At 31.6% G+C, this 19,372-nt stretch overlaps 1 protein-coding gene across 1 annotated transcript in view; it reads right to left on the reverse strand.

Moving 5' to 3' along the window:
- LOC128994924 (glutamate receptor 1-like) overlaps positions 1-19,372 on the reverse strand; it is a 116,448-nt gene that overhangs the window by 15,550 nt on the left and 81,526 nt on the right. Inside the window, exons 2-10 of the mRNA XM_054419758.1 lie at positions 16,445-16,572; positions 14,586-14,715; positions 9,828-9,960; positions 8,517-8,637; positions 6,904-7,068; positions 6,109-6,315; positions 3,326-3,433; positions 2,289-2,402; positions 18-138 (exon numbers count right to left, since the gene is read on the reverse strand). Coding sequence (XP_054275733.1) covers positions 18-138; positions 2,289-2,402; positions 3,326-3,433; positions 6,109-6,315; positions 6,904-7,068; positions 8,517-8,637; positions 9,828-9,960; positions 14,586-14,715; positions 16,445-16,572 — 1,227 coding nt within the window. The remainder of the gene's footprint in view (positions 1-17; positions 139-2,288; positions 2,403-3,325; positions 3,434-6,108; positions 6,316-6,903; positions 7,069-8,516; positions 8,638-9,827; positions 9,961-14,585; positions 14,716-16,444; positions 16,573-19,372) is intronic.

Consider the following 19,372-nt stretch of genomic DNA (forward strand, 5'->3'; position numbering starts at 1 on the left):
TTATATAGTTTACTCACAGTTGATGCCGAGTCTCTTTGCTATCAGGTCTGCCAGGTCTTTGCAATAGCCTTCAAAGCGGTCATTGCCTGTCAAGTTTTCACCTTTTTCAGGAGATCGCAGCATAATATATGGCTCTTCCTGGAAAGATAGAGAGATAATTACATTTCAAAGGTAAAGCTACATGATTATACGAAAAATTACATTTATTTTCTTTAAGTTGTTAGTAGAAAAAGTTTTTAAGTTAAGCTGATATTCATCTGTAGTCCTAATTTATTAAGATAATATCCACTGACTGTATTAACGAACACATGGTTTACTTAACAGTTTTATTCGTACCATTTAGAGTAATTTAATTTAAAACTAATGGATATTCATAACATAGAGTTACATTTGATTGCAATATGATATTGTTGTAAAATTTTTCTCTTAATAATTTTTCAGGAAGTAAAACTGTTAGAAGCCATATATAAAAACATTTAAGCAATACTTTTCCAAGCTTTTCCAAGTAATGCATACATATCTTGTTATGTATACGCTGAAAAGAAGAATAATGAATCATTCTTTGAATAGAGCTACAGAACTGGCAAGTCGATTCCTTCTTTTAACTGATGCAGGAAGTGCAATAAATGTAACTTTACAATGGAAGCTTAGGAAGCGACGTTCTTGTATGATTTATAAAAGTGATTCCAGAATACGATAAATTAAAAATAACGGCCTCCGAGATAGCCATTAAGATAAAAGTAGGCGCGATTCAATGAAACGAAGATTTTATCCTAGGGACAATAATCCTGCCCATTAATATAACTTACTTGCGACTATTTTTTATCAGCTCAACATTAAATTCTTTTTACCATATTAAAATCAATCGCAGGCACTATTCACAAATATTGCAAGGATGTAATATTAACTAATGATTATATATATAATGGAGAAATTACTACCAGAATATGCGTAACTAGATATTCGTAATATCTTATACACTAAAAAAACTTTTGCAAAACTTATGACAGCTAGCCTGACTATACTACTGGACCGAATTACACGCGGTTGGTACTAAATGAAAGATATTTTCCTGTATATGTGCAGAATCCCTTTATAAATTATAATAGGCTAAAAATAAACACAAAAATGATTTTGAAATAAAAAAATTAACATGCGGCTTATGGGTTGTCACGCTGGTGACAAAATAACAACAAAATATAAACAGGAAATAAAAAAAATTGAAGAAATTCCAATCGTATGTTTTATATACAGCGGGGAGTTAAAATGGAGAAGTTTGCACATACTTTTGGTCGAGTTTTCGACCACGAGGCGAGCTCTTGTTACGAACTAATGTAGAATGTTTGTGGTAATAGTTAACCCTAAACAGTTTTGTTTATTCATTGTGTTCAATTCTATAAAATAAAATAAACTACGATGGAAAACCTCACATCTCAAACAAATATATGACCTGTATCAATCTTAGTATTAAAAAATTTAAAACCATCCATGATAAAAATATCAATAAATATAAATATCTTTTCAGCTCCGTTTATAACTTAATATTTTCTTATAAATTCCATTTTATGTTTTCTCATGTAAAGCAGAACTAACCTTTTACTAGTGTTGAACAAAAAATATTTCTAAAAATATATAAAAAGTTAAAATATATTTTTAAGATGCGTTTATCAGAAGTACAACAGTGTTTCTGGTCTTTAATAATAGATTGTAAGGGAATATCTTGCCACAATTTGCATTCCCTTTTTTAATGATTAGTGATGAAAACTACTGCCAAACTATGTATTTATATGAGTTTTATCTAATATTATACAATTTTACTGCTGTAGGTAAGCGGAAACAATATTTCAGTAAGTATAGAATTATAAAAAAACTTCTATTTTTAAACGTTCAAATTATATGCAAGTTTATGTATTAAACTAATACTTTTTTGCAATCCTTGTCTAATTAACTGTTGTCTAATTTTCATAATTATAGAAATTATTATTATTATGTTGAACTGTTATACAATGGACTTTTAGAGTGGTTCTTTAAATATTCACTTATATAAACGTGTATACAATTATACTAGTTCGAGGTAAAATATAAATATAACCCATTTGAATGCCTGCAAATTCAAGAGCCAATGAAATAGAATAAAGAATATAAATAGTGTAAAAATTCATTTAGAATGATGAGAGGCATAGTTTTAACAATATGCATAGTTATAATGTTCCAATAACATAAAGACTTATTGATAAAATGCCAAAACAAAATGGATACACGTTGAAGGTGTGAGATAATTATATTACCACAATGGTGGTGACAATGTATGTCTTGTTCTTCTCTATTTCACTATGGGGTCGTAGTCTCACATATTTGGCGGCAACTGGGTTAAAACCACCCTGGTCAGTCCACTCCGCTACCTGCAAAGTCATTTTACCTTAAAAATCAGCAAATATTGAAAACTAAATTTGTGCTACTATCCCTGTTAGTAAGAAGTAAGTACAAAGGAGAAATCTTTGTTAGTAAAATATTTGTTGGGGTGATTATTTTAATGAATTTTGATCGTATTAATTTATAAGCTTGAACCCTAATGTTTATTAATACTAAATTGAAAGAGATAGACGAGGGGAGTTTTAAACACCCAATTTGTTTTAGAAGGTTATTGATCTTAGTATAAGGAATAGTGAACATTTACTTTAGGAAATTACTTATCTTGAGGTAACAGAAATACACTTGAATAGATTTGAATTTGAATCCTGTTAAAATCCCAACTCAATTCTATAAATATTTATTCTCCTTTTAGAGATTTTAACAAGTAATCTAATTTCATTTCGTACTATATTAAAACTGTGCGAAGGTGATCTCAAGGATAGTTAAAACTATTTTAATTTTCGCTAGAAAATTTTTTTTAGTTATAGAGGGACAGACAGAACAAATGCAGTGACAAGGCTTACCAAGATACTGTTAAGTTAATTTTTAAATGTAAGCCTGCCATAAACCTTTTAAAAGAAAATAAATTGATATTCCTTTTTTGTGTGTGCACACTCTTTGATATGTTTTTTTTTACAAATGTAATACGTTAGACAATTTCCTAAGCTATTCTAACTACTTCTTTTACTCACTGGCTACAAGTGGCAATAAACACAGCATGGCACATTTAATTTCAAATAAACTAATAGTAAAAATAAGTCATCTTTAATATATTTTTTAAAATTATTGTTCTCATGACCAACCTCATCCCCACAACACATCTGCGAGCCGTTCATTTACCTCACTGTATTCTCCCCGATAATATTATTCAAAGAAAAGCAAGGCTTATTAAACAATAAAACTGCTAACGTACCTTGACCATGGCGCTGTTAACAGTCATCTCTACAACATGGAGGGTGTAGTTGACTCTGCGACCGTCATCATTGAATCTCACTTCTCCCGTTAACCCTTCCAACTCGACCTCCAACAAAGCCACAACATCAGCCAATGGTTAGATTACATTAGATTTTACTGTCTCAACATATCGGGAAGTCATTTGTGTCCAGTTGGTGTTTCCTGTTTGTTTATTAAATAAGTTTCCTGTTGTGTTTGCGTTTGTTAAATTAATTTATGGCTGTTGTTTTGTACATATATATATATTTATTTTGTTGTTGTTGTATCTTACTATTTCTTTTGTTAGCCTACCGATATTGCAATTGTTGTTTCCTTTTTTCTCGTTGTTGTTATGTCTTGGTTGCATATTGTTAAATATTGTTGTTGTTATGTTTTTGCACTTTAAATTTTACCTGTTGTTGTTATCTATGCGCCATATTATTATGTCTTTTGCATCTTATGCCTGCTTCTCATTTTCATTCTTATTTATTGCACTATTTTAGTAGCCTGTACCTAATTTTTGCTATGTTTTTTGTTTGTCTTACACTTGAATTGATTCAGCCTATTAATGTATTTTTGTTTGTCTTTTATACTGGTTATGTCTTTTGCATTTCATGTCTGCTTTCTAATTTATTCTTATTATTGCTCATATTTATTATCAATTATGCTATGTTTATAAAGTGATTAATCCTATTTAATGTATATTCCAATGTAAAAATGGTGTTACCGTTGAGAGAATAAATAATAATAATAATAATAATAATAATAATAATAATAATAATAATAATAATAATAATAATAATAATAATAATAATAATAATAATAATAATAATAATAATAATAATAAGTTGAAGAGGAGTGAAGATTGTGAAATGCATGAGGTGATAGCTTGTTTACTGACTACAATCAGCTGTTTTTTGTTCAGGACTATTTATTACAATCCCAATGCACAGCTGGTTCCAGTTTCGTGGACAAGTCTCAGCTAATACATAATTTAGAAACGAGTAAACTATAGATAGTGAATATTACTATGTAAAATACAACTATGCATGTGGGGAGCGAGCTGGTCTAGTGGTAGAGCGTGCTACATCGGACCCTGAGGTCCCGCGTTCAAATTCCGTCAATTCACTAATGATTTTTTTCCAAATGATAATGCCGCAAGCCCCAAATGTAACCTAATGTAATGTGAAAAATATATACTGGGATAGTGCCTAGCATCCTAGAGCGAAAAAAATTACTGATTTTGAATGACTATGTTAAGATCATTGCTTGGTTGGTGCTAGAGCCAGAGTCGTATTTTATGTCAAAATCTCATTTAGTCAGAAGAATTACAGTGATATCTGAATAATCAGTTTATCAATATTCACTTCTGAATTATGTAAAAAGTCTCATTCGATAAAGAGAATTTATACTAACAACATGAATATGTGATTGATTCGCTGAACATTTTGGATATAATAAGCAACAGAAAGCTTTATTAAAACTTTATATCCAAATTTAGGTAATAAAATGAACATCTTTCCAAAAGAAAATCGTTCTCATTAACAGTGGCTTTCAATGAAACACACTTCTTCATTGACGTAATGAAAATAACCCTGACGTTACTACTTTTGGCACGGAGCTTATCGGTTGGATGCTTAATTTTTGGGCGAATTTATCAACTCATTACACAATGATAATAAAATTATGTATATATTAAATCTAGTCTTACATTAGTGTGAGCAATACAGTGATTCTACAATTATTACAGAAATATGTCCAATATCTGATTTATCAAAAAGATAGTAGGACTGAACTTTCGAGAGAGAAAAAAACTGGTGAAACAATAAGACAAAAGGAGGAAAAGGTTAAATGAACTAGCGGAATGTGATAGCTTTATATGTTGACCAAGTGTAATGATACTCTATTGTGTAGGGACGTTTTCCTTATACCACGTAAAAGCCATCTACATAATGTCTTTGTATGATACGCCCTATGACAAATATAATATTGTAGAGGAACTTTTGTAAGAGATGAATTCTCCAGAATACGTATAAACGTATGAACAGTAATAATAAAAGTAAATATAAAAAATGTAGTGTGGTATTGTATACAAACCCCTGTCAAAATTAAATATTCTTGAATAATTGCTTACATTTCTTAAAAATTCGACATTACCATAACACAGTAAATTATATCTCTATAAACATTTAAGAGTTAGGACCTATAACTGGCTTGTATTGAACCCTTTTTATGGTATTGATTAGTAATGTCCATTTTAATTCTGGTGCTGTTTAGGTCTTAAGAGATCTGAGTCCGAATGTTAAATTGGATTTTTCAATTTAATAACCCTCTTTTCTGTACTAATATTTATTATGATTAGTTTAACTTTTATTTATTATTCTCATATACCATCTATATTACTGTAATGTATATGCCAATAACTTATTCAAACTTTTTGAATGTACGTATCACCTAATAAGGCCAACTACCAGGTTAATACTATATTATCCAAAATGGTTTACCCCACCTTAGAGAATTCTGTCTGTAAAGCCTCTGATCACGTTCATTGCACGATTATAAAAGGATAATTGCATAAAAATAATGATTATTGATTAATGTTCGATTAAATAGGGTGAGTTTACAAGCTTTTTGCCAGCAAGTATAAAAGAGCTCGTCGGCGAGTACGACAAGCCCCTTTAGTTACTTACAAATTCCTCCAACATTATCAATACATTGTTGCCTAAGCAAAATATATGTTAGTAACATCTTCCAACTTCATACCTTTCTCAGGAATCTGGAGATTTTATCCCCATGCTCCCACGGTGTCACCCATCCTCTGCTCGTGTTGCAGTCAATTCCTCTACTGCCATTGTTGAACAGCTGACCGCGGCGCAGATTGTTGCGGAACATGTCGGGCTTTTTGCGCAGCAACTTGTTGAAAGCTTCGACAAGCACGAACACTGCGTCGTACATCAGGGCTGCTTGCGCCTGAAGAACAGCAATTATGTATTAGTGTCGGATGAACATTGTTTCATTTAGAGTTTGATGTTTGCAGAAGGTGCTGTCAGAACTCCTTTAAAATTTGTGGTCTGAATTTTATCTTGATAACATTACCTTAAACACCGGGTACATAAAAACTTACATGTTGCACTATATGGGATGGATAAAAATGTTCTGTTAAAAACATATGGGCTATGTTAACGTAAATCTTCTCAATTTATTTTCAACTCGTAAACGGTAGCTATCTATATGCTTGAAGATAAATAGTTGCATGCTCCATTGTCAAGTTAGATGTAAAAGTACAATGAAATTCGGTAAGATCATTTGTATATTGCCTTGAATAGAACCATTTAGAGGTGTATAGTCAATGATAGAACCCAGACGTACTTGCCAAAGCTATGAGAAAATATTTTAATCATAGAAAATTGTTGACATGATGTGAGCCCTACAACGTTACTGTAGTTTGAGCATGGTCTTCTGAGGATGACCACTTCTATAAACTGGTCCAAATTTTGGATGCATTGCAGCAATAAATTTTCGGAGGAAGCTACAGTAGCATATTGTTGTTTCTCTCACCGAAATTGATTCTCGTCCGGCTCCTACTGAGGTTGCGGGATCAAGTCTTCTCCAGCCCTCAATGAAGTCCCGGACGTATCTTCTAGAGCCCTCCACTATCCTGAACCCCGTGATGTTGATGGCACCATACTCTATAACCTCGGACTCCCAACGATCATCCATGATCTGGAAAGTTATCATCGGGTTAGACATTGCATGACGAAACCGTATTCCCTGATATTCCTTGTGGTCTAAGCTACATTCCTGACTGTATTATGCAGATTATTTTTCGCTTGTGTCTATGGCAGTGGCATTTTGGTAATTCTCCCCTCCTTATTCAATATATGTACTAGTTTTGATTAAAGAAATATATTGAGTTGGTTTTGAAGGACACAAAGACGGAAGCATTGCCGAAGCCAGCATTATCCAATCACTTATGAAGCTAGGAGCATAAGGCAATATCAGGTAAAATCCTTGAATTTGTCGATATTATTTCGGGATAAACCACAACCAAAAATAAGAAACATTTATTAATTTAGACATATATATTTAGATGACTTTATCCTCGTGTCAATTAAGAGTGAGAGATTAGGCTAATTCAAAACGTGTAAAACTATGGCCAATACGAGTCTTACCAATAATAATGGCTTAACAAATTTATATATATGGATTTAGATGGATTTGGATGGTGTAGTTGGATGGTGGCAATGCATAAAGTGGGAAATATACGTAAGCTGACTAGTTACCCACTGAAATATTTTGATATAAACAGATTTTTTAATACTGATTAATTCATCCAAATAGCATTCATATAATTACTTATGTGTGAGATACTTCTACTATAGAATATATTTACAAAACTACTCATGAAAATCTCAATATGCTTTGATTATACTACAATTAATATTTTTATTTCCGAGAAAATGCGGTTATTCTCTATTTAATCAATAAAGCTCGCTATTGTAATACACGAAGTTTGTGTGAATGCAATTACAGTTATGTGGTAAATATTGAATCCATTATTTGGATTATGCGAAAACATTCAATATTGGTTGTTGGTTTTGAAACTATTGGATTCAATGTTACACTAAACATTGTAGGGTTGGTTTTATTATTTATAACTAAAACTTGACTTTAAATTTTGTACTATCAACAAAAAACTATTTTAAATAAAAAAAATTATGCCCTACATGCCTGTTTTTATATATTTTAATTTTCTAGAGCTTGCAGGATTATTTAAAACCCAATATAGGTGTTTTATTTAAGATTTATACTTATAATAGTAATTATCTAATGGTAATTTGCGTATTTTGGTACAGAGCGTAGTTATAATCACTATCGTAAATAAATAATCAAGTAGTATAACCAAATTCAATAATATTTAACTAGTTAAATCTAAATTTTGATAGTTTTATTAGGATAACACAGATATTGATGTTTATATTATAAAAACAATACCATAGCTCCATCATTAAATTTAATTCAGTACACACTTTTGTAATGCATGCAAAAAAGCGTTTATAAACGGGTATGTGTGTAAAATATTATTAAATATAGATGTTTTTTACTAGACGTACTTTTAGATAATACATTCGAATGTTTGTACCCCTACATGTATTTATTATATCACTTACAAGTCCACTGAGCAGGTAGTGGTAAGTCCTCTTCCCTAGAGTGATGTCCCTTACATGAGTGACTACAATCTCTTTAGCCATATCTGTGGGGCAGTCCAGGACGATGTATTTGTCACTCCATCTACAAGATCAAATAGATGGTCAATCCAATGTTTAAAATGTTTAGAACTGTTGATTCATGGTAATCTCCCATAAGACCAAGATTCTGCAGAATCTTAAAAGTCTATTTTTACCATGGAATCTTGCCTACCCTTTGATCTCAATTGTTGAAATGTTTTGTGATGTTTCGAGACCATTACTATCATTAACTTTAGACAATTTTATTTAGGCAAACCAGCTCTATAGTGATCGAATTTTGTATGTATGTATTTTAAACGTAACTTAGCTAGGTTTTTAGGAAAATATAATCGAATAATTCTTTCATAAATTGTTCCACTGTTAAAATAATTTTTAAAATATAAATTGAAATCCTAAGATAATTTATGGGACTTAAAAGACCTAAAATACGCTACAGTTTACAAAAAAGTGCCCATTTACACTTGCATTATTAGACGATTTGTGTTTATAAAAAACACATTTACAACGGCTATCTTTGTCGTTGACACAATTAAGCTATGTGTTATCAACTATTAAATTGGCTTCAGGCTTCACCTAACAATTACGTTTTTGAAACTAATAACGGACAAAATTAGTACTAAATTTAATGTGCGTTGACCTGCCAAGCTATGTAATATTGTACTAGTATTTCTCTAACTGTAGTAGAAACAGAAATTTCAAAAAAGGTAATCATTTAAGAAGATTTTAATTTTAGAAGTTGACACTATTCAACAGCGGCCCTTGTTTCAACTAAACCGTGTTTTTTGTTTTGTCATTGCTAAATTTCCATATGAATATGTATGTAATGCCAAGTAGAATAGAAAAATTAACCATTTCTTATGTAAGCTTTCATACAATACAATAAATATCCTGATTTGTTGTTACTGTAAAATAACATAACAAAATTAGTTATATGTTTGAACACGTAACGTTAGTATTTTTTCCTCCCGTTCACGTGTATAACTTTTTATTTATTATAAAATTGTTTTCAACATTATTGTTCGTTTGTGTCTGCAATAGTGGCATTTTGTATGAACGAATCAAAAACTAGTTAAAGAAAAGCAGAAGCAATTTACTGTATACTCCCTAACACTTTGGGTGTGTCGGGTTCGAACACACCCCACTCAGACTAATGTACAATTCTTTCTGTCACTAATATTCACAGTTTCCTTAGAGACGTATCTTGGTTTAACAAACACCTCCACTCATACTAACCTGCTCAATTCTTCTATGCTGTGAAGAAATTCGATTGCTTCAGAAGCATTCTGTATCCTCTTCACCATCTCTACTTGAAAAGACTCAGAACCAGGCTTGAGACTTTGGTAGATTTGCTGCAACCTCAGTAGACCTTGAAATGTAAGACAGAAACTATCAGAACAACCAGAGTTTGAACTATGGTTAGGCCTACATTTTGTAGTAAAATTTAAGGAAATTAAAATAATAAGCTATGACAACATTACTTTGCATAATTACTTGTGTTACAAATAAAAAAAAATATGTAGATTAAGATCCTAGTATAATTTTTGTGATTTAGATCTAAAATATGCAACAGTTTACAAAAATGTTCCCATTTACACTTACTTGTATTATGGGACTATTAGTGTATACAGAATAACATTATATTTCACAGCAGCTTTCTTCGTTCTTGATACAATAAATGAGAATGTCACTTTCCAATGTACTATGTTAAATCGATGTGTAACTATTTGTTAGTTTTATTGTATGACATTAAAAAGTAAAAAAATATCCATTGGGGCTGTAATTAGTCAATTCTGATGTGCATCATAACATCATCATCATCATAAATACATTATAATTATATCATCATCATAAATGCATAAGTTTAATTTATATTATAATAACGTCAATGTGTAACTGAAATAAATTAAATATTCATTTCGGTTCAGATAATGGGTTATATTATTTTAATATTAAAATTCATTGACCACTAGTTAATTAAGTTTATGTAAAATTTACAAATAGAAACAACATTTCAATATTAACAATATCCTAAACATTTTAAAACAGATTAGGTAAATACTAATAAAATTATTGATATACACGAACGAAATTAATTAAATTACGCCCATCATCCTTTTGTGAGTTTTCTCGTGTTTTCAGAAATAAAATGCGAAGCAAAAGGAATGCTAGCGTAAAACTGTTCTGGAGAGGGGAAAACGTTTTCATATTGCAAAACAGACAACCGAGAACGAAAAGAAACATTCAGAGTTCAATAATTATTGGAAATCCATCAATTCTGACTGAAGTTTTATCTCTGACCTACTAACAACTGATGAATGAGCTGTTTCCTGCTTAACATTTCCGGCCGTAGTTGAAAACTATGACATCGACTAGCATTTTGCTAAATCCTTAAAAGTACTTTGTTTGAAACTTGAAGCCTTTCAGACATTTTAAAGTCAAAATCGTTAGAGTTTCGAAACAGTGACTTCCATATCATAATGGACCAGCGACCAGCCCAAGCTAAGTTTTCAATCTCAAGAAATGAGCATTCAATAATGATTGATTCCATTTATGATTATTTTATATTTTAAATTTTCATATTATAATATATTGGGACGGGTTGTTGTGAGTTGTCTTCTTAATTTGAAACTAAAAAAAATGTAAAAATATGCAAACAGAAACAGTTTTTAATGTTAATATATGATAAGGGTAACCAAATCTATTTTTATATTTTAGATACTTTGGTTTCGAAACAAAAACTAATGTATTTATGAGAACATTTCCTCAATACTTAATTATATATATTTCGAGTAAGTTAAATCGTCTCTGTCGATTGATAAAACGTAAAGTGGGTTTACTAAAGAGTTTAACGAGCGATTTATTTAGCCTCTGACTCTAATTGGAGGACCTCGAGTACTTCAGTTTTTGACAGGAAAAATTTTATTTATTCATTATTTATTTCGTTTACCAGTGTTTTCTAATGCTGCTTTATACTATGTGTTTGTACTATGTGTTTATTATATGTTGCTTTACACTGTACTTGTTTTCTCGGAAAGTAAATTGAAAATAAATATTACCAATCTTGAAATAGATATTTACATTTGTACTGTAAACTAACAAGTCGGACATATACATATAAAATATGGATAAGTGGTGATCGATTTCAATTGGAACTCCAATATGCCTATTCACCTATTAGGTAAGATGAGGGTCGAAGTGTCCGATCAAAATCACCCCTTAACATTTGTGTTTAGACGTATTTATTGTTGACTTCCGGATATTAAACACCTCTGTTATTAAAAAAATGTCTCTGTTAAAAATAACAGAGTAAAATTCTACTACTCGACAATTCTTCCAGTACTACATTATGAATCGGAAAGATGGGCACTAACAAAAGAATAAGCATAGAAACTTATGATTTTGAAAATACGATTCTGATAAAAGTATATGGACCGATTTAAGATGGAAGAAGGCTGGAGAATCAGAAAAATAGAGAATGAGATATGTTTCACCATCCAAATGTTATAGCAAGGATAAAAAGCAGGAGACTGAGATAGGCATGAGATGTGTTAAAAAAAAGAGAATATGAATTGATAATAAAAGCTGAGGACCAGAACAACCCAAAACCAATGAATACAAAACGCAGAACACAACTCGGCAAGCCGACACTACGGTAGAAGAGTCAGGTGCTGAAGGATGTGTCTGTGATGGGCACTACAACACCTGAGGCAGCCGAGAAAAAAGAATGGTGGAGAGGCATCGTTGGCAAGGCCAAAATCTTCTAAAATTTCAATGGCTAAGGAGGTAAGGTAAGATATGGTATATTTAATTTACGTATCAAGTAGTCAAGTAGTTATTTAGGAATTTTTCAACACGTAAATAAAATAGATTGGTAGAATACAGTTTGTTCAAATATTTTATCTAAATATATTTTTACATTCGGGTATTTATTTTACTCATGAAAAAGAGTATTTATTTGCAATAGATAACATTTTTGTCCCTAGAAAAATATACTCAAAGGTATGGGTAAAGAACTCAAAGGTTGAATGTTATAATTATTTTTAAAACGAAAAAACAGAACATAGTTGTATTATTTGGTAAAATACCGTATATTTATAAAACCGTTTTCAAATTTATAATAAGTAGGCAAAATAACGTCACAATATCGTAAACTAGACTTATCTCTCAACTGCCAACCTGAGGATAAAATTATTTCCTCAAGCATTGATTCAATAAAGCAACGCCTCAAATTTTAACACAGCAGGGAAAAGTAAGTTTGCATTAGGTCTTTTAATTTTGACATATCTAAATGAAAATGAATACATTCACTCCTGGCGAGGGAATATTTTAGGGATAACCGAGAAAAATTGCAGCAGACACCTAACGAAGAGATATAAGCGGCCCCTGATGAAAAGTAGGGGTGATAAATTTAGTGGGTTCTGCGTGACGCCATAAGTCACTGCAAGATCCTGGCGGGAGGTCCTGGGAAAGGGGAGATGGCTTGCAGGTGTCTGCGATAAAATCAGCCTTGGAAACTGACTTAGAATCTTTGTGGAGCTAGGATTTAAAAGGGACATATCAGTAGATTTATCTAAATAGTATTTTAAACAATGGTAAATTGTGCATTCGTAACTAAACTCGCCAAGGACGATAACGAGTTAACATTTGGAAGCAGGGATTGCATTATGCAACCTTAACATCCTTTACATAAGTATCCGGCAGAATAAACCTCTATGTATATAAACTTAAATTCTGCATAATTTTAATAGATAAAATGGATTAAAAAGGGGTTAAAAACTATTTTAATTATGTTATCAGTATAAAATGAATCCAAACCATTAATAAACAAAACAAGGTATTTAATTGATAATATTAAACATCCAAAAACTATTTCATGTTTTCAGCATTGGAATGCGCGTTAATATGGTTCTGTGGATATAGTATACTGATCTTAACATTTCAGAGTTAAAGGTTATATTAATCTTGTAGATTTCGTTTAAGATTAACGATTGGAAAAAATTAAAAATATTTGGCATTTTAGAATTTTTACAATTTAGAGAGGAAAGTTTAAATTAAATTAAATTTTTACCATTTTGCTTAAATATAGTGATCCAAAGGCTACTACAACATGAAATTTCAAGAGACCCACATTCCCGCCAAGATAAAAAAATAAATACAGACCACTTTGCCGGTTTCAACCTGGTTCTTTTGCCAATGCAATATACTAAACCTACGCGAGAAATATTTTCAGACACAAATGGGAGTTTACATATGCAACAAAGACTATCTATAAACTTAGTCCTGTATAGTTATTTGTGCAACTAGTGAGAAAAGTGAGCAATGATTGCCGTACGCGAGTGAGGAATGATTTCTCGAGTGAGGCAATTGTACTTTGAACTCGAGTTGCACATTATACTTTTCCTACAGTTACCATAAAACAAATAAATTGGTGAAGAAACATAACCTATTTTTACACAGAAGTGAACTTTTAATATAACATTTAATGTGAAGTGACAAATACAAAAGTACAACAGCTGACCAGCTGATTTACAGCCAGTGCTGCCAACGTATTTCGCGCGCATACGACGTTGCCTGCACGCGCTCACTATTTCGTGCCTTCACGTTGAAAATCTGGACATTGTCTCACTGATGAGCGAATTGGCCACTTTGCTTTCTCAAATCAGTGAGAGAACATGTACATTGTTAGGTAACTGTAGGAAAAAGCATGAATTCACAAAACTACCATCAAAGTCAAAGTTCTTGGTACGCACTGAGTACCAAACTGTATTTCCCTTAGCAACTGTATTTACAAACTTCATTAGGAGTTTAAGTCAATCAGCGGTGCAAAGGACAACAAAACCAAGGGATGTCTGTGGTTCCTATCCTAGACCACTATGTGCCAATACAGTTCATTCTTGCACAGTTACTTTACATGTCCTACCCAAGGCTTTTGAGACCATTATGTCTAGACCTCTTTTTAAGAATTAAAATATATTTTTTATGTTAACTTACCGTCATGTGAGTCATACAAGTAGATAATCCTCTTCCACCCGTAGTATTTAACAGTATCGATAATTGCTTGATGATAGTCTGGCCTCATACTGATGGCGTAGTCCAGGAATCCCGAGGATGGGGAGAGCACCTGCACAAAAGGGGGAAACTAATTAAGAATGTTAGTGAAGGATACGGGTTTAGATTGTAAAATATGGTTAAAAAGTAATGAATAGTTACTCACGTTTGGGTAGCCTAAAGAGTTTTAAATGCTTATTACACGAGTTGCGTACAATACTTTACCTACGACCGTTAGTGTTTGATTTAAAGTGATTTTGTGAAGAACATAGTTGCAATGATACTTCAAAGAACCCAAATTTTAGGTTTTGAAATCCTATTAAATAATTTTTATAAAAGTTAATTGGTAGGATAATTAATATGTAGGATATTAAACAAATTTATATTTTTATAAAAAAGTACGTACTAGATCTAATTGAGAGGAATCACTTTGACTTTCTGACATACTTCGGTAAATAAATGAAATATAAGTTATTTGCAGGGTTCTTAACATATGTGACATTTTAGAAGAATAAAAAAAAATTATTCTTAGTATAACTGTAACAAACCATGGATAGTTCCTCAACCTAAGGGATATTATAAATAGAGCCACTTTATTATAATGGTAGTTGTTGGTGAATATTTAAATGTTGGTTTTATAATTGTGTTCCAACTGTATACCAAAACTATTGAACATTTTTAATCCGTATACGTAACAAAAATAAAACAAAATTAGAAAAAAGGTCTAAATCGCATGTTAAAACTTTTGTTCTCATAAGCTATATGTTACAGCTATGGAAACACACCCATAATAATATATTATCAAGTTAAATATAAACACTCAGAGCACTGTAACTGTAACCAACGTCAACAAGCCAGGATAGGGGCTGTCCAATGACAAAGGGCTGCTGATGGCTACAGTTTCAAAACCACCACGACCAACGCTATCTCTTAGTTCACTTTTATTTGCCATTGTCATTGTTTCTCAGTTCTTTGAAGTAGTGAAACAAGAGCATGCCTTTTAACGCACAATAAATCAGTGGGAATGACATTTACGAACACAGTTCCAGATAGAAGTCTTTGTACTTGAAATGATGTTATGAAAGTTATGTTTTAGGTAGGGCAGTTAACCAACAATAAAATAACAGTGCGGAGTACGTTTGAAAAGGGGATTATAAATTAAATCGTAAGCTAACGTTTTGAATTGGTCTAAAATATCATAATATGATCTTTAGAAGCCCATACACTACCTAACATATGTGTCAAGATACCCGTGACATCAAATCATCCTATTCATGCTATATTTTCACTATATTTCCAATAAGGTTTATGAGTAAATGGTCTTTTCCATATTATTTCAATTTGATCCAAGTTAAAGTTAATTTACATTGTTAGGTACTGAGCTGCTGAAAAATGCAACCAGGTTTTGATATTCATAATGATCATAAATAATATACTATAAAGTAGGCATTCATAAAATATTATCATCTTAAAAAAAGACAAACATAATTTTTATGTTTTTTTGATCATCCTACATATCAGCAGTCATAAGTGTCTCTAGGGAAAATTCTAGCTTAATTTCTTGTTAAAATTAATTTGTTCAATTTAAAAAAAAGTTTTATTGTGGGCGAATCAACTTCATTATAATACATAAATTGAACTGTTAAATAATCATTAGTAAATGTAAAGCCCACTAATTAGGAGTTAAAATATAGTAAAACTAAGTGACAAGTAAAACATTCATCATTTTGCCTTAAAACATATCAAACATATTAAAGAACTCTGTAGTGTTATCTGAATCCTGTAACTTTGTATTCTCTTACCTTCTCTGGAAACCAAGGAGTTACGAAGGGCATCTGAAACGTATTGCTGTAGGAGTGCAGAGTGTCGAAAGAGTCAGGACTGACAGCTCCTAGCATGGAGAACACTCCCCGAGAAAACTGGTTGCATACTGAAACAAACGTGAATCCGGTTATGAAATAATAAGTGAAAAACGAACACACTGTTTATCTAAAAGAAAATCGGTTGCAGACTACCAGACTACTAAGTCCAATAGTATACAACGGGGAGTACAAAATTAAGGGATGATTTTGCTCCGAACAAACCTTTGGGATGGTTGAAACCAATTGGGATAGGAGTGCAGGGGTAAAATGTTGGTGACACCAAACACCTTTCAAGGTTTTAGAGGGGCACGTATAAGGAAGATTCTGAACATCATTCCAATTCTAGGAGTTCTAGGAGACATGTCGACAGTGGAAAATTCTCTGACAGTGATATATTGACTCAGAAGGAAACTATTTCGAAGATGCTTAGTACGATGTACATAAATGTTAAATATATTTATTTTCCTGAAATATAATTAACCCACCCAGTTTGTTGTGGGGTATCTTACCTCTGTGTGGATCACTCCAGAAAGTATAACATTAAGACATAACAGAAAGAAAACCTTCGACTATAAACCTTTGGTACCATTGGATGTTACGTCTCAAGTTTGAGAAGTAAAGCTTAAGAATACAAAAAAGAACACGATCATTTACAGAGCCGTTCTGTTGTCAAATACAATTATTGTATTTCTTGCTCACCGACCTTTTAATCATTCCAATCTGGTGGAAAATAGTTTTAAACCGAGACATTTGTTGTAATCTCCATCAAATATCATAATATAAAAATTTGAAGGGGATAATCTTATTGCACTTAAAAGAGGCCTATTAAGCTAACGTTATTGTTTAAGAAAAAAAGTAAATAAAAACATATCTGGTTCACATTGACATACAAACTCAATGTCAAAATAAACTGAATCCTGGAGATGCTATAATGTAAAAAGCTGGATACAAAAAAAAAAACTTTGTAAGTATAAAAGATTTCCTATAAAATAAAACTTGTCTAAAGTTTAATCACAACAGGTACGTTTCTTGAAACACGACGCGAGTGTGGAAACTGGCAGCTATTGGTTAGGGGCTATTTATTGGTTATTGTTGGCAGCACTTTTTCATCTCATGAACCAGTAATTGAACCATTCATCAGCCTTATATTTATTTACATCTACGAAGCAATTTAACCTCTTTCCTTAGTAAACTAAGGACCTATTTCATTAAACTTTATTAGTTGCCTTGATAATGTTGAGATTTTTGTTTTATGTTTTGAAAAAGTGATACTACTGGTGAACTTCAATTACTTAAAGAAAAATATATCATTGATTTATGTTGTTCGATGAAACTTTGTTGGGTACTGTTTTATATATCCTAAAACATTGTCAGCAATACAATGTAAATTGCAAACAATTTAGTTACATATAGTGACAATTGTTAATAGTGTTGAAGACACTTAGAAACGAGCGAATCATAGAACAAATATTTCACTCGGCATTCGGTTTCAAGTTTTACTGAAAATGATATGGGAGGAGGGTCGAATGTGAAAGGAATGATGAAATGGAGATAAATATTTTTTTCTGTTTAAATCTTGAATATATACCGTAATAACATATTAAAGTTTTGTTAATATTATCCATTTTACAACGTCGTACCTTTATATTGGATGGACAAATGTAGGCATTTAGTGTAGCGAATAGTATAGCCATACAAAAGTAAGACAGCAATACACTTCATGTAATGTCAAATAGTGGAAAGAACATTACGTGTTACTGTACCACTAAAGTCAACGCAAACACGTTTCAGCTAAATAAAATTAAATGGTAGCAGACAAGAAAATAATAAAACAACCCAAATAAGTAAAATATCGGAAACAGAGATAAAAAGTTGCAGTATTGTAGATTGAAAACAATAAACATTGATTGAATTGGTGTAATGTGAGATTATCCCTTGGAGCGAAGCAGGAGCGGCTGTGAAGCCATTTAGCTTAGAACCGTTTCACTTTTTGATCCTTCGACTATTCGTGTATTCAATGGTATAAGATGAAACTTGACATAATTCTTGAATATATCTTTACACATATCCAAACGTAATTTCTTACCCAAACTGCATAGACTTGTGTCAAATAATTTAGATAAGTATGAATGCTAACTTCTTTGCAAGTTTATTCAATGCTGTTCACTTTGCTAAAACAATGTAAGATGTCTCATAATATCCAACCACATAGAATGTTTAGATATGTTTTTTTTTTATAGATGAAGTATACATAATCGAAAAGCCAATGATTATGCATGAGTATACATTCGTTTGTAAGTGGTTTGTTTTTAAACGCTCTGAAGAAAGGAATGACTTCAGCTACGTGGTAACCTAATAATAATTTTCATTCGATCTATTTTATTCTTGAGCAGGATAACTTAAAGCATAACTAACTAGAAGAACAACAATCACTTTGTTCGTCGCACATTTTTTGTCCTACACATTTGTAAAACTTTTTTATATAGATGGTGGTTTTGAATACATTTTAACCTTAAAATTGCCCACCAAAAAAGTCTTATGCTAATGCGTGTAAATATCTAGCAAAAAAAATTTACATGCAGTATTATAATGTCCTTTACTATGCTACCATCTGACCCCCCCCCCCAATTATGCTAAACCAAACTTGTGTTGACCAGCAATCTTTCTTATAAGCAAAATTTGCTCAGTAATATCTACATTGGCTCTCTACTGTGGAATAAAGAACATTTTCATTTATTTTGATATTGGTTTCTCAAAACAGATTAGCCTATACGAAACATCGGAGACCATTTGAATACAAAAATACCAAGTCCATTATTGATAAAATTTAGTCTCATGCCACATCAACAAAAAGTAGTTTAAATAATA

Source organism: Macrosteles quadrilineatus, unplaced genomic scaffold, assembly GCF_028750875.1.
Source record: "Macrosteles quadrilineatus isolate MER2022 unplaced genomic scaffold, UCM_ALF_1.0 Scaffold_5__1_contigs__length_97177068, whole genome shotgun sequence".
NCBI lineage: Eukaryota > Metazoa > Arthropoda > Insecta > Hemiptera > Cicadellidae > Macrosteles > Macrosteles quadrilineatus.